The sequence below is a fragment of the Capsicum annuum genome, chromosome 3, assembly GCF_002878395.1.
Source record: "Capsicum annuum cultivar UCD-10X-F1 chromosome 3, UCD10Xv1.1, whole genome shotgun sequence".
In the NCBI taxonomy this organism is placed as follows: domain Eukaryota; kingdom Viridiplantae; phylum Streptophyta; class Magnoliopsida; order Solanales; family Solanaceae; genus Capsicum; species Capsicum annuum.
This window is the reverse complement of record NC_061113.1, coordinates 249,807,888-249,823,507: the sequence shown is the minus strand read 5'-3', so window position 1 is coordinate 249,823,507 and position 15,620 is coordinate 249,807,888. Positions and strand designations below refer to the sequence as shown.

The 15,620-nt window shown below is 32.6% G+C and overlaps 1 protein-coding gene and 1 pseudogene across 3 annotated transcripts; one reads left to right on the top strand and one right to left on the bottom strand.

Annotated features, from left to right (window-relative positions):
• Positions 1–325: 325 nt before the first annotated feature.
• On the top strand, positions 326–3,024 carry LOC107862515 (annotated as a pseudogene).
• A 190-nt stretch (positions 3,025–3,214) lies between these two features.
• On the bottom strand, positions 3,215–11,591 carry LOC107862513 (ABC transporter A family member 7). Of its 3 annotated transcripts, XM_016708117.2 has the most exons (18): positions 11,304–11,591; positions 10,693–11,074; positions 10,475–10,599; positions 10,217–10,361; positions 9,643–9,762; positions 9,413–9,537; positions 8,353–8,514; positions 7,266–7,428; positions 7,050–7,175; positions 6,820–6,903; positions 5,666–6,021; positions 5,397–5,594; positions 5,076–5,185; positions 4,875–4,959; positions 4,427–4,555; positions 4,240–4,345; positions 3,877–3,965; positions 3,215–3,636 (listed from the first exon to the last, which is right to left on the bottom strand). In XM_016708117.2, the coding sequence occupies exons 1-18, from the start codon at positions 11,391–11,393 to the stop codon at positions 3,337–3,339; spliced, it is 2,895 nt and encodes a 964-aa protein (XP_016563603.2). In that variant the 5' UTR covers positions 11,394–11,591; the 3' UTR covers positions 3,215–3,336. The 3 variants fall into 3 exon arrangements, with proteins under 3 accessions (XP_016563603.2, XP_016563602.2, XP_016563604.2); XM_016708116.2 differs by having other exon boundaries at positions 7,050–7,428; positions 11,304–11,561; XM_016708118.2 differs by lacking the exons at positions 3,215–3,636; positions 3,877–3,965; positions 4,240–4,345; positions 4,427–4,555 and adding an exon at positions 4,600–4,717 and having other exon boundaries at positions 11,304–11,566.
• Between the last annotated feature and the right edge of the window lie 4,029 nt (positions 11,592–15,620).

The following is a 15,620-nucleotide window of genomic DNA, read 5'->3' as shown; positions in this document are numbered from 1 at the left end:
GGCGCTCCAAACAAATTTTCTCCATACCCAAAGTTTGAACTCGAGACCTTTAATTAAGAATGGAGTAGTCTCATATACCATGCATATGGAAACTTTGGTGAACCGGAATATCTTTTTAATTATGTTTATCCGTATATGATGTTTCACAGTTGGACAAGTTTTAGCCAGTTGTCATAATTTCCCACTCACTTGCAACTAAAGTTAAGAGTACTGGTATTCTTTTAATCAAAAACAAATCGACCAATCAGATACTTATGATTTATCTACTAAATTCCTCCACATATATAGAGGAATTTAGCTTCTCATCAGAGAGAACAGCAAAAAATATGACTTTGCTAGTATAAAATCATCAAGTATCTATTAATTAACTACTCTTCATCCTCAACTTTAGTTTGTTTGCAATTCATTCTTATAGCACAAATGGATTGGGAGACAGAGTCTTAATTATCCACAGTACCAAGATTTAATTTTTCTTCTTTTTTTTCACTCTCTCCTTCCCCATCCTTCGATTCATACTCGATAGATTAGTCTTCGAGGTAAATATATATGCTAATATATCATCTAGGATGAATTTTCTTTTTCTAACTGCGCCTTGATGCATTGCAAGGCATTGGCTAAGCGCATGATTTGTGGAAAGCACGCGAAGGTCATGAGTAGTATAAAGAGGAAGAAGATGAACGAGTTGAAGGAATCAGCATGGAAGTTTATGTATTTTCTATCTGCTGAGATATTTGCACTTTATGTTGCTTACAACGAGCCTTGGTTCACAAAGACTCGATATTTTTCGTCAGGTCCTGGAGATCAGGTTTGGCCTCATCTTAAAATCAAGTAAGCTAGCTAGGATTTTGTGTGTGTGTATATACATACACAGTGGTGGATCCAGCTCATAGTGAGGGGTTCAATCCGAACTCCCTTCCGCAAAAAATTATACTATGTATACAAGTTTAAAATTATTTTTCATGTATATATAGTTAACGATGAATCCCCTTCAATTAATTATTTCGTTCACACGTTTCGATTTTGAAACCCCTCAATTAAGATGTTGGCTCCGCCACTGTACATACATACATACATACATACATATATATATATATATATATATATAATTGAAATGTGTGTGTATATATATGGCAGATTAAAGCTGAAAGGATGGCACATGTACGTACACCGGAGGATTCTACTTATACTCCATATTTGCATTGATGTACTGGGAAACAAAACGTTCTGACTTTGTTGCCCACCATGATTCATCACCTTACATCACTATCATTCATTCTCTTGTCTTACATTTTCGGGTAATTAAAGGAGTTAATTCTTCTTTAATTAATTAAAGAAAGATGTTAATTAATTTATAATACGCATATTATATACACATGTGGAACCGCACTTGGTCAATCGACTACCGCAAACAACTCTCTTTACCCCTCTAAAGATAAAGAATATGTTCATTTCACCTTCCCTAGATTCTATTTGTGAACCACATTTAATATGTTATTATACTATAATTTAAAAGAATAGTACCCTCGATTTTTTCATTGATAATATTTTTGTCGTTTCATATTGGAATAGGTATATATGCATGCATGTGATGTTTGATTTAATTTTGAAAAATGTATGAAATTGCAGGATGGCACGTGTGGGATCAATGGTTGCAGTAATTCATGAGGGAAATGATGTACTAATGGAATTTGCAAAGATGTTAATTAATATACAGTGGGTTGCTGATATTTTCTTCGGTCTTTTTGCATTGAGTTGGCTGTTACTTCGACTAATCTACTTCCCTTTCTGGATTATTTGGAGTACAAGGTGAGTGAGTGAGTGAGTGAATGAGTGGGTTCATCATCAACCTCTAATTACTTGCTATAATCATACTTAATAATACTCGTATGAATATTTTTTCACACCGAGTTTATACTAAAGCAATTTAACTCCTTATTATAAGTTGTAACTAAGTGATTTAATGAAGTGCTTGTATATGCAAATATATAATCTGATCCGAATAAATAATCTAACTCAATTTAACTTGATACTCTCTTTAATTTGTTTCATTTTATGTGATACTATCATATTATTATTTGGAGAGTTATTTTCTCAAATACTTCTTAAATAATATTAAAGTGTTAACTATGGTGATCTATAATATTTTTTTATACCGGCTAAATATTAATATATTTTTGTAGAAAAAAAAAAAATTGAAGTGTATGTCCAAAACCACACAATGTGAAAGAAAGGCAGTACTCCGCAGTTCATACGCATACACCCTTCATATGGTATTTTTCGCTTCTTAAGATAAATTTAACTAATTTTTAAAATTTAATTGAATTAAATTAATTTAATATTTTTGAATTAAAATCTAGACATTCAAATGATAAGATACAGTCTCCAATGTCAACATATAATGGAAGAAAGACATTTTAAAATTTTGATAAATTGACATAATTAAAATTTTCGAGCAGCAAAGAGTGTCATATAGATTTAAAAAATGTCATATAGATAAAAAGAAAAAAAATACCACTCCAATGTTTACCTGATAATTAAGCAGCTTGCAACGAGCATTTTCTTACTTTATTTTCTCTGTTGCTTTGATATATTAGTATATAACTTTATGTAGAAGAAAAAATCAAGAGACTAATCCATTATTACTTTTGCAGCTACGAAGTTGTTTTCATAGTGGATAAGGAGAAATATCAAAATATTAATGGGATCATACTTTACATTGTGGTAAATTCAATGTTGATATGCTTATGCCGGGTGATTATGAATAAAATCCTAAAAAAGGACCACATTGATGACGTCCGATCTGGTAATTAAAAAACATATTATAAATATTTGCGTATTACATATAAATCATCCCATTATGTTAAATAAAAAATCTAAATTAAATTATTTTTAAACATAATAAAGTATTAATTTTTTAGGAACTCTTAACTATGAAAGTGCATTACAAATTGACTGGGAAAAGAAAATCCTTTATTATTATTTGCAGATTCAGAATCTGATGAAGATGAGCACAAACAGAGCTGATAGATCAGTAGCTAAGATCAAAAACATGGATTATTAAAATACTCGTTGTTTGCATTAATATTTCCTGTAGTTTCTTGTTGTTGAAATAACGTTTGTATGTGTTGAATTGTTTGTTGTGCTTGTTATTATTTAACTAGAGTATATACTATATAGTAACACTCCTCTTGTTTAATTTGACTCCAGTATTGTACCTTGCAAGTTGCAACAACTTGTATTTAGTTCTAAATGCTCTTAATTTATTGTAAATATATATGATATTATAAACAATTCCGAAGTTAAATATGTATTATAGATTGTTTTTGATCATGGACGTCAAGAGAGAACGTTGAAAGCATGAGCACTACGAGCAACCTTGATAAACACATCCTCCAAAGTTGTATCAGCCAGACCCCAAGCATAAACAGTGAATCTACTCTTTGCTTTTTCAACAGTTTGAAATACATGTGCAATTTTAACCTCTTGCTTTGGCAACTCAAACTTCTGTGTCCCCGATATATGGTATATCTTGTTGGCATTTGGGGATAGGCGTCGCACCATGTGCTCCACTTCCTCCTCGTTATCTGATGATGTTGTCATCGTCAACACATAAGACCCTCCATATCTTGCCTTCAACTGTTGGAAATACATCGTCAGAACATTCTGAAACCTCGAAAGAAGCAGATTGGGAGGCCAAAACTGACACAGCCCAGGCAATCATTTCACTTTGTTCTTGCTTATGTGCATACATTATTATTAGTATAAGAGGCATATATGACTCCAGAACCTCACTAGTGAGGTGAAGGCACAGTGGCGCACCACATATACAGCATCAATAATATAAATGTACGGTATTTCTTAAAAGCATAGAATTACCTCTTTGGGATTTCCTATGCACTGCAAGCTGCCATCTACAAATATTCCTAATCGATCACATAGATGCTCTGCTTCTTCCATTGAATGAGCTGAAATTGTTATCCTTATCAGTATCCATATTAATAATCTCATTAACCAGTGGTAAGAAACGAACAAGGAAAGGATTCTGGTGTGGAAAGTGCATCGAATGTTAGGCTTGGCGCAAAATTCACATGTGAATTAATGTGGAATGACAACAAACTGGTGTGCAATGCATATAACCCATCATTTATCAGTACCCTTCATACAACTTGTTAGTACTGCCCTGGGTGCACATAGCTTATTCATGTCAAAGGGAAAACAAGAGAAGTAATGTGAAATTACTGGTGAGAATAATTGCTCTATCTTGCTTTGCACGTTTGACGACATTCCACAAATTACTTCGTGAAGATGGATCCAGTCCAGTGCTGGGCTCATCCATGTAGACAACCTGAAAGTTTAATAAATTACAAGCATATCAATACACAACTTGGCATATCTTACCGCAATGAGGATGGTAGGGCTAACATACCTTGGGATCTCCAATCAGTGAAATAGCAACACTTAGCCTCCTCTTCATTCCTCCACTGTATTTACCAGCTCGCTTGTCAGCAACGCCTCCATGAAACAAGTTGACACTCTTAAGAGATTCTTCAACTGCCTGTTGGCAGAAAAGAATAAGTAACCAAATATATATATATGCTTCGGATGAGGAGTCAAGTCTACCAAGATTTTGTCTTTCAAGTTGCCTTGACGATTCATTGCCCGTAAAGAATCAACCAATTGCGTGTGCTATTGATTGAATAATATTAGTAAAGATATCCTGGAGTTGAGGAATACAATCAATTTAATTAATTGTGCTAATTGGCTGTAACACAGACTGAATCAACATTTCTGCTGTAACAGACTTTGATTATAAGTTCAATTTTACAAGCACTCATTTGTCAGAGTAGAAGTTAAGAAGTGAGCCATTAACCTACTTGTGTCAAGTCTGCTCCTTTAAGATTTTTTAGCCTTCCATAGAAAAGTAGGTGTTCCCTTCCTGTTAACTTTTCCCAAAGTAAGCTGAAATAATTTGTTGCATGTTAAAAGAAAAAGACAATTAGTATTACGACACTGACATTTTCAGCAAGGGGAAAGGATCAAATGTCAACTTGACTTGGGAGAAAATAGATTATTACTCATGCTGCGGACACACACCCATGTTGCTGTATATCATATCCATGTCTGTTCGTATATCCATACCTTGAGCATATGCAGTACCAGAGCTTGGTTTTATGAGCCCAATCATCTGTTAGCAGAAAATTGTCACTAACAGGAGTATAGTTTTCAGTTTTAGCAATCTAAGTAAATGAAAAAAGAATCAGTACATATTAAATCAAATTACAAAATGAAGGGCACTAAGAATGTGCTTTTGAAGTTATAAAGGTCACATCCTTGAGTGACTGAAACTTAAAGATTTACAAAGATACATCTAACACAAAACAGACAACAGAACTGACCATGTTAATAAAACTAGTTTTGCCAGCACCATTGGGACCTAGCATACCAAAACATTCCCCTTGAGGCAAAGCAAGTGACAATCCTCTCACTGCAAATTTCTCAGGGTTACCATCTCTCCCTGGATAAACCTTTTTCAAATTGTCACAAATGATGGCTTGACTTGTACTTGATTCGAGCAACTGTTCAACTCTCTCCCTCTGTTGAAAGGAGTTTTCAGGACAAACATAACCTGTCAAAATGTTTTTCACGGGAAATGTTAAATTTTTACCTCCTGAGCAACATCAGGCTGCTCCGTTTGTACGAAAACTCTAGACCCCTGTCTTCTAAAACTATGTTTCCTGAAGGAAGGTGAAGGCTTCTTTTGGGAGTGCCACAAGAAAAATAGGGGATCTTTCGCTGATGTAGTGATCTGATCAACATAATAAGCAAGGGAGAGAAGAACGAACCACTGCACCAACATTATTATTAGGACCTCCTTCATCCCATTTCTTTCACCAGTCAAATCTTTCCATCTCATACCATCTGTTCCAAGATAATTACCCTTGAAAGCATATTGGGCGAACTCATAAAATCCACGAAAAAGAGAAAAGCCGGGATATAGCTCCATAACTATAATCCAGCCTCCTACAATGTCATGACAGCATTTAGCAGAAGATTATTAGTATACAAAAGTGAAGCAAAATCCAATAAATATATTTTACCAACTCAAACAAAAGATCAGGAGAAATAAAAAACAAACGAAACGAACCCATATCTCAATTCTAGCATAATTTTTGGCACAGAGGGGACGAAAATGCGAAGAAGTTGATTTTGTTCACCTAACGAAAAATATAGCTCCCATTCTACTTGGTAAAGAAAGGGAAAGTTAGAAGATTAACAGTAATTTGTTCCCATTTTTTATTCAAAGCCTGGAGATTTTAAAAAATATTAACATGGATTTACTGTCCAGCCTGTTAAACAACTATCTGGCAAATGGTAATAAGGACAAAGAAACAGTAGGTTTGACAGTAGCATTAGGGCGAGTGGTTCTCGCAGTTGTATGACCCGAAAACAACACGACCGGACTCCTCTTCTCAGGAATAATGGTTTGGTGGACGTCAATTCCTTGGATTTTCGGGCTTTCCTTTCCCTTCGACCGGCCAATCTTTTAGTTCCCAAAATAATCCAGAATCGGTTCAATCTCTAATTCAGATTTCCGCTGAGAAGGGAATAGTGTTTGTGTCTAAAGGGAAAACCATGCCACTAATTTCCACTTGAGAAAATTGAATGATGCAATCCCCTCAAAAGGCTCAAATGAACTGCAGGGCAGTACAAATGTACTGTTTCAATAAAACAGGGTTGTCACCAATTTAGAGAGTGACTAGGTGGTGCAACAATGAAAATCATGAGTTAGCGAGACAGCCTTAATATTACTGAACTTACTGGGAAATGACTCATCTTGGAGAAAGAACTGGAAAAGGAATGCTGACAAGAGTCCATTTGCAAACACCATTACATAGCCAACGACTGTTACAATGCCAAGTAAGAAGAATCAGTCATGTCATATTAGCTGCTGAAAGTCTATACGAAAAATTGGTTCATTCTTCTCATTTTCTCTTTCATATGCGCAATCCTTGCAATATTAACAACAACTTCTATTGCATATACCGAACCTGTGGCTATCTTAACATTCGAGAAAAATGCAGCAACTAAAAAAGCAAGGGACTCTTGCAAGTTTATGTAGATGAAGTAAAACACGAACTGGATGGCGTAATCATTAAGCAAAAAGAACTTCAAGCCTGCAAAAGGGAAAAAGGAGAAACAAAGGAAATTTCTGTCAGACAACTTCAGTTTACAGTTAGAGTTCAACTGAGTAGCTGTAGCATTACCTACTAATGAGCCAAAAATCACAAAACATAACATGTATATAGAAGATACGACCAGAAAATAAGCATAAGAAATCATCCAATAGGGAACATCCCCAAGTCCATGCATTTTCATCATGATTCTCAGTTTTTGCTGCTTCTCATACACTAGAGCTATCAAAACAACCTGCAAGCAATTAATCATGCAATGAGCATGACGAGCATTATAAATAAGAAGATAAGATCCGTATAAAGGCTAATAATTATATGCAATTACTCTGTTACAAATTAATAAGATAAACTTACCAGACATGATAGTGTTTCTAAAGAAAATAATCCATGGGGAATTTCAGGGATACTAAAAGTTGAAAGCTGCAGTACATTCTGACAAACCTCATGATTGACGAAGTGTTGAGCTAATGAAGCCCAACACTAAAAGATAAATTCTTATTTCTTGGAGCAGCTAAAATAACAGTTTAAGGTATAAAAAACCTTTTCCTCTATTTCATTTTTCATGTCTTGCTTTGAGTGAGCACGGAATTAAAGAACGTAAAGAAGATAAAGGTGTGTATAACATATCAAAAGTGCCCTTTGAATCTTGTCGTCTTAAAACATTTCATATCATTCTTAGATGGGAGTGTCATTGAGGCTAAAATGAAGATGTTGGAGATAATACTTATGTACTAAATATAGAGAAAGACACTTTTTTGGGGACAAACTAAAAATGGTAGGAAGACACGTAAAGAAATGGAGGACGCACAAGTTTCTTAGCTCTTCCATCGAATAAATCGGATTTTATTCTCGTACATAAATCAAGAAATAATCCACATTCAGCCACAAAAAAGAAGACTTAAAAGTTAGAACTCATGTAGTGTGACTGAATAAGGTATTAACCTTCACTCCTCATGATGCCAAGGCATAAAAGGAGATAAATACTAAACAAGGCAGTTGATGAATGCCAAAAAAGAGTTGTCTAGGAACTGGATTGCTAACAAGTTGGCATCAGTGGATAGCATTTAAAAAACAGAAAACAGATTCGCCTAACATGATCGAGACGGTCAATTGAATACATGCCATCACGATAAAATAGGAACAGAACATTCTTACTTACAGGAAAAAGTTGTGAAACCACCCATGTAAAGAATAGTGGTCCAAGGAGAGAAGCAAAGTCCAGAGTGAGGAGTTTTGTTTCTGGTTTGGGCATTTCTTTGACAAACTCAAACAGCACTCTTGCAGAAGGTCCAAGCAGAAACTGAATGTAGGCATTTGATGCCTGTAAATAGCATTTCATAAAGTTTAACACTTGAGTTACTTAAATACGTGAATTACAACTATAACTAGTCTTGCACAAATAATCAACAGAGATAGTAGGTAGATATTCATTCCATTTAGTCAAGAAGAAGTGTAGTGTGAAGAAAAGCAGATGACCTTTAGATTGTAAGTGGGATAAGGAATAGACACCTTGAAATTTCTTAGTAATGGTCAATTTGATACAATTTGGCTCTTGTCAATTAACTAAACAATTTGACAACATGAAGAGCTCAGAGTAACATTTCTCAATGAAACTTAAGTTATTTCGTCCAGTTCCACTATGAAACACAAACATGATCAGGGCTATCACTTCAGGCGCCCTCCACAACAGCTGCTGCTTTTCATAATCAAGTATAATTCTTATTTAAACTTACTAAAAGAGTAAGGAAATAAGACAATATAGAGTATTGTCCAATGCACTAGATTATGGTCCCATCCAGCTAGTACCAATAACTAGACAAGGCAATCATACCATATAAATTAAGAAGAAGCCTCTTTCTGACTTTAAAAGCATATGCCACTCTTATTTATTCTATCTCTATGTGTGTGCTGTGCAGATATGAAATGCATTTAATTATTTATACAGACTTATGTCCCAAGACATATATTTGAGAGATCAAGGGCATCATCTAACGGGGAAAGGGGAACAACAATGTTAAAGATAAATGAACTAGAGTTCTCAAATTATTATCCTTTGCCTTGTCATGCATTACTCTAGTAAATGCAACTAACTTTTAACTTTTGGGGATTTCTTAATACTATTAAGGATTCCCTTTACTTTTCTATGATTAAGATAATACAAAGGATACAAGGGTAATTTGACTATGGAAGAGCATTGCAGTAAAAATTGGAAGGTTTACCAAATTCACTGAACGAGGAACCCTTGTCAATGCCAATGGTTGATTGCGTATGACATTCTTATAGGTAGAGTTATACCAAATACTCACATTGAAACCATTTCTATTTGAGTTAAGGAAATCAAACGCTGTAAAAAAAAAAAGAGAGAGAAAGAGAGAGATCACATAGTTAACGTGATATTGAAATAGCACGGTTATGCTTAAAGACATTCATGCAGAGAGCACCAAAAAACCTGCTGTTATCTCGTTTGTCATTCCCTCTGGATTCCCGTTCCTGTAACCTTTATACAGCTCATCATTGATCTCATAAGAATTATTACGCCACAAGTGTAAACCTTTTACACAACTTATCGCTGCAGAAGAAATTAATAAAGCTATAAACTATATAAACCCAATATGGAAAAAACATAATCTTGTTCGTGTGGAAAGTTCTAATTTTCTTTGACAATACTTGACTACTTGTATATATAGAAGGTTTAATCTTAGACAGAATTATGGTGCATGTGCTTGTCTTCCCACTGTTTACAGAAGATGAGTCAGCATAAAAACCTATGAATTCAACCAGATGGTTTGAGAAGTACGTCCCATGATACTACAACATCAAAGCTAAAAAGATCTTTCACAATAGAAACTTATCCCACTTGGATCACACCTAGACTCAACTTCTACAAGAAAAAGAAGTCTACTTTTGGAGACTAAGCCTTGTACTTTTTTCCTGAATTACACATGCAATATCTAAACATCAAAATGGGAGTCTCGAAAAGGTTAAGATTAGTCAGATAGCAGCAATGAACATAAATCGGCTACCTTGCTGAACAGGTATAGAACCAAATTCTAATGGAAGAGAAAACGTGGAGTAAGGAGAACACTGCGGTCGAACATTGTAAATTGTCTGGTCAGAGAAGAAAGCTGGGTCGAGAAAATTCACATACTTAACATGTGTCTCGGAACCCTGAAAATTTGAAAGGCAAGTCATAATCAAACAAAGAGTAAATTTTGAACCTATGTACAGCGAATCCTAACAGAACGATCAAAACAGAATAAGCTGAATTCGGAGAAGCTCACCAATACATTATAGGCTAAGCTATAGAACATGTCAGAGTAATCTCGAGTTGATCCGCTGCTGAACAACTTTCTAATGTCAGACAAATCTAGAGCTGATCCACCGCTGAACATATTTCTTCCAATACCTATTAAGTTCCACATTATTGGACATACATTAACAATCATACCAGAGAAAATTAATACTCAATTCGCCTCTAGTATAGTAAAACAATTCATACTTTCTCCAAGAGTCTTATTACTTCCTGTCAGAAGTATAGTAGCCGGACAAGAACTCAATACTTTACATGTATCATCAGGCAAGTCCCCGAATGAATTAAACTCAGTTCGTACAGCACGATACATTGATTCTGGCATCTTTAACAAGGGTGGCCATGCCTGTGGACTAGGAATTGAACAGCTAACGGCTTGGTTCAAATCTGAGTATTGAATACCACATACTTGTTCACATTTTCCATCACCATTTTCTCCAATACATTCGCAGCCACATCGGTTCCATGGTTTATCCAACTCTTTATTCACCCAATTTTGAAGAAAAACTAGTAATAAACAAAGTATTATAGGCACTGCGATGAGACGAATATTTGACTTAAAATCTCTTTTCTGCAACAAAATGAGAAATTAAGAATCATAAGTTAATATCCTAAATTTTACAATGTAATAAATCCACGAATTTTGTATAATTAGTCGAAGTGCGCGAAAGCTATACGCGGAAGCCAACCATTATCAAAACACCCCAACCCCAAACAAATAACATCAATGCAGCATGCAAAAAACAAAATTACATTGTCAGATAAAGCGAATTATGAAAAAGCACATAATTAAAGAAAACCTGAGAAGTTAAATTCTTAATGAGGAGAGCATTGGCTTGAGTGGTGAAGGTGGCTGGACCACGGACCAAATTCGCCCTGCTCGCTCGCATTTAAATGAAAAGTGTTGTGTTTTAAAACATTGTTTCAAGTTGGTGAAAGGAGTTCGTTGAGGAATCAGAATGAATCTCCCTTTTATGTGGGCTATTTTGAAAATTTTAGATTAGGTAATATCTTTTCAATCATTATAATATAGTATCAAACTAATTCTGGTTTACAATTTTTAGAATCTCCTTTTTCAAATAATTTTTTAATTGACATGTTTACTATTTACTAACTAGATTTAAGGACATTTCCCAAAATTTTATGCACCATGTCATATTTGCTATTTTGACACATAAACTTTATAGAGAAAATTAAGTGGAAGGTGATAAGTTAAGGTCAAAGTTTCATTTAAATTGTGATTAAATTAATTGAGGTTTAAAGTGTAATTTTAAAAAAAAAAAAAAAAAAATTTAAAAAAGTCATCCAACTCTAAATTTCAAATTTTAGAGTTCCCCGTTTGTTATCTTTCAATCTTTCTTCTTCTTTTTCTTTCTCCTCATTTTTTTCTTCTTATTTTTTTCTCTCTCTAGATATTTTTATCTTCTTCTATCTTTTCTGCTTCTTTTTCTTTCTCTTTTCATTTCGTTCTTTCTTTTTTTATTTTCATGGACTATTTTTATAAAAAATAAAATAAAAGTTTGAGAAGAAATTTTTTGTTTTTTTTAAAAATCAATGAAGAAATAATTCAGCAACTACGAGAGTTATTTCAGCAACTACGAGAGTTGGTTCAGCAACTATGAGAGTTGCTTCAACAACTACGAAAGTTGGTTCAACAACTACGGTAATTGTTGCAACAACTACTATTAGTTGTTGTATTACAATAATTATCGAAGTTGTTGCAGCAACTATTGAAATTGCTACTGGGATCTTTGTGTAAATATGAGGTAGGAATCTTTGTGTAAATAATAAAATTTGAGGATTTTAAAATTAGTGTTATTAACATTAATCTTAAAATTGTCACTTCTACTCAATATTTAAAACTTGTGTTACTCTTTTTTAGTTTTGAAACTTTTTTGTCACCCTTAATTAATTTGCCTAACTTTATAGGCCCATCACTTAAAGCAATTTTCATTTTTATATTTTTTTGTGTTCTTAGTTTTTATTGGGGGACAAATAGCTTTTTTCCTTTTCCTTTTTCTTTTATGGTGTTAAACTTTTATTTACTATTTTTTATTTTCTTTCTTTGTCCTTTTCTTCAAATTATTTTTTTTCTCATGTTACTGGACTAAATAAATTGAAGTTTTTCTTATTTTGCTTTTTTTTTTCTCCTAATTTTTATTTGTTGATATTTATAAATAAATTAATTTTTTTGTCACTCGATCATGGTGATAATTTATATTTTTAAATTATATTCTCTTAAATTTTTGTTAGTATAAAGAATTTTGGATATTAAAAATTTAAAATTAGATTAATAAGCAATATATTTATCTTTCGGGAGTATATATGATACTATTTTTATTATGGTTTAATATTGTTAAAGTCATCTCTAATATTTAGAAATTAAAGAATCATCACATACTTTTTATTTGTTATGGACATCTCTTGTATAATAAAATTTAAAGTTAATAGGATCAAAAAATGGAGTGGGTCCTAAATATATTTAAATATTGATTTTAATTTTCTTAATATTCTTTTCCTAAAATTTTAGAGTTGCCCCATCATTAAATAGACATAAAAATTAAATTAAAATATCTTTTAGAATTCGTTTGAATAGAATTAAAATATGATCAAATCAACTTTTAATCTCTTTTTAGTTTTATTAGATGTGTGGTGAAATTAAAAAGTACTTAAAAAAGTTCAAATTTGATTTTAAAAAAACGCAATAACTGAGACGTCGGGTACCCCAAACTTTTTAGATTAAAATTTTCTTTAGGTTGATCAAGATATTTACCTTTTTATTCTTTATATTTTTCTCCAATTGCAACAATGCCCTAAATTTGCAGCGCTTAAATATATTGTTTTTCTTTATTTTTCTCTTTGCCTCTTCTCTCCGTCTCTCTCCTCTAGTTTTCTCTTTATCATTTTTCTTTGTTTTTGAATTATTAGAATTAAAAATTATATATAATTCAACTTTATTTATGGTATTAGCAACTTTAAAAACATTTAAGTCATTTTGATAACAAAAAAGTGTTTAACAACCCTTGTTTATCAAGCACATCCACAATTTTTTTTTCAATTTCAACACTTCTATGATCTATCCAAACATTTATCTGCTTAATTTCTAAACACTTATTTTCAGCTTTTAAACACATAAACTAAAAAGTTATTTTTTAATTCTATCCAGAAGGACTCTTAATTGGTCTTAAATTAAAAATATATAAAATATATTCAAGTATTTTTTAACTTTTGTGATTTTAGACGTGTCATTTAAAAAAAAAATATTTTTTTTTTAGAAAATTAAAAAAATATTCTGTTTTAAACAAATTTAAAGAAAAGTGCCATAAATAAATTAAAACAAAAAAAATACTACATAAATTTGATTTGATTGAAAATATCTACAAATAAAAATTAGGAAGGAAAAAAGATCATTAATTTGATTAGCTTCATGAGCACAAGCAAGAATAAAGAAAGACAAAAAATAATACTCCAATAAATAAAAATTTAACTCTAAAAGAAAAGAGTAAAAAAATGAGTTGTTTAAAAAAAAAAAAATGAAAATGTAAAGGAATGAGAAGAGAGAGGAAGAAGAAATTGTTTTGATAGGTGGACCCCATAAAATTTATGTGTCAAAATGACATTTTAAATATGATGTGATCCATGAGCCCCATATTAAAAATTTTCGACATTTTTCATACTTTTCCTTTTGTTGGGAGGGGGGGTTCATTGGCTTTTGATATACAGCCACTTTTGAGAAAGTTTTCATGTTTTATTATATTTGATATATTTTTAATTTAGAATTATACCATTCAAAATTTCTTTTTATTTTCTAAAATTTTATGTCAGGTCAGGCAAATAAAAATAAGAAGAATAGTTTGTTTGATTTTTACTTAGGTATAATCATATAACAGAGAAATATAACTTTAACGTTTTAATAATTGTTTCAATTATATTATACTGAATGCTTAAACATATAAAAATATTTTTAAAAATGAAAAGAATAATTGTAGCGACCTTCCCTCAAAATTTCGGTCATCATTCATCGACCGTGTGGTTTACAATGTTACATCAACCTTCGATTCATTTTCTTGTAACTATTTTTTGAACATATTTAAAATAAATATGAATAAACTTATTTTTGACAAATTTTTTCCTACTGATGAATAGTTTCAAACACTAACTTACTTAACAAATATATATATTGTCACACCCCTGTTTTTCACCGCATCCGACCCCGCTAGGGAGTTGGTTTTGGAGAAAACGGTTTTTCCGATTAAAGCGACGTTTTGAAAAGGGATTACTTTACTTACAGAGTCGCCACTTGGAATTGAGTTTGGGTGTTCCAAGTCACCTTATTGAATCCCTATTCAAAAGAAAATGACTCTTCAATTTTTATTTTTCGCCTGCTAACTAGAAATCCGGATAAGGAATTCTGTTGACCGGGGGGAAGGTGTTAGGCACCCCTCGAGTCCCGTGGTTTTAGCACGGTTGCTTTAATGACTTACGTCTGGCTTAAATTAAATATTTTTTTTTTTTAGGATTTATAATATTTGTTAACCTAAAAGTTGTTTGCCTCCCGCTTTTAATTTATTTTGAAATTATTTATTATATTGACGTGTGGCTTACCGATAGTAGTACTTTTCGGCCTCACCACAAATTTTGGCTCGTTTCTCGCGCCTTTACGACATTTATAAGTCGTCCCTATTTTCCTGATCTAAATAAACACCTAATGGGTTTAGAACCTCCCCAACCCAATTCAATTGGCTTCAAATGGTAAATTAATTTAATTATGACGAGTGGTCGGTAGCAGGGCTTTCCAACTTCATCGTCAATTTTCGCTTGTATATTAAAACTTAATTTATTTGAGATTAAGAACCTAACTTGTTCCTTTATAAGTCCGCTTCCTTGCAAATGAGTTTTCTCTCTCTCTCTTTTTTCAATAGCATCGAGTCTTGAATAAATTCGGAACTCATCTTGTACTTTTTCACGTTAACTAATGATTGGGCCTTAAGCATATTTAGAGAAGAATGTAAAAGTAAAGATAATTAGAAACTCGTGATGTCTCTGTCATAATGAACTATGCATTCAATAAATCAAGTCGTACCCAAAGAAAGTAAAGTGAGAACAAGCATTTGAAC

What these genes read in the sequence shown, in the direction of transcription:
- LOC107862513 (XM_016708116.2), bottom strand. Translation starts at nt 11,393, where the DNA reads ATGCGAGCGAGCAGGGCGAATTTGGTCCGTGGTCCAGCCACCTTCACC. An exon ending in GACAAACGAGATAACAGCAG is followed by an intron (nt 9,538 to 9,642) that starts GTTTTTTGGTGC and finishes TTTTTTTTACAG; the next exon opens with CGTTTGATTTCCTTAACTCA. An exon ending in TTCCTCGTTCAGTGAATTTG is followed by an intron (nt 8,515 to 9,412) that starts GTAAACCTTCCA and finishes TGCTATTTACAG; the next exon opens with GCATCAAATGCCTACATTCA.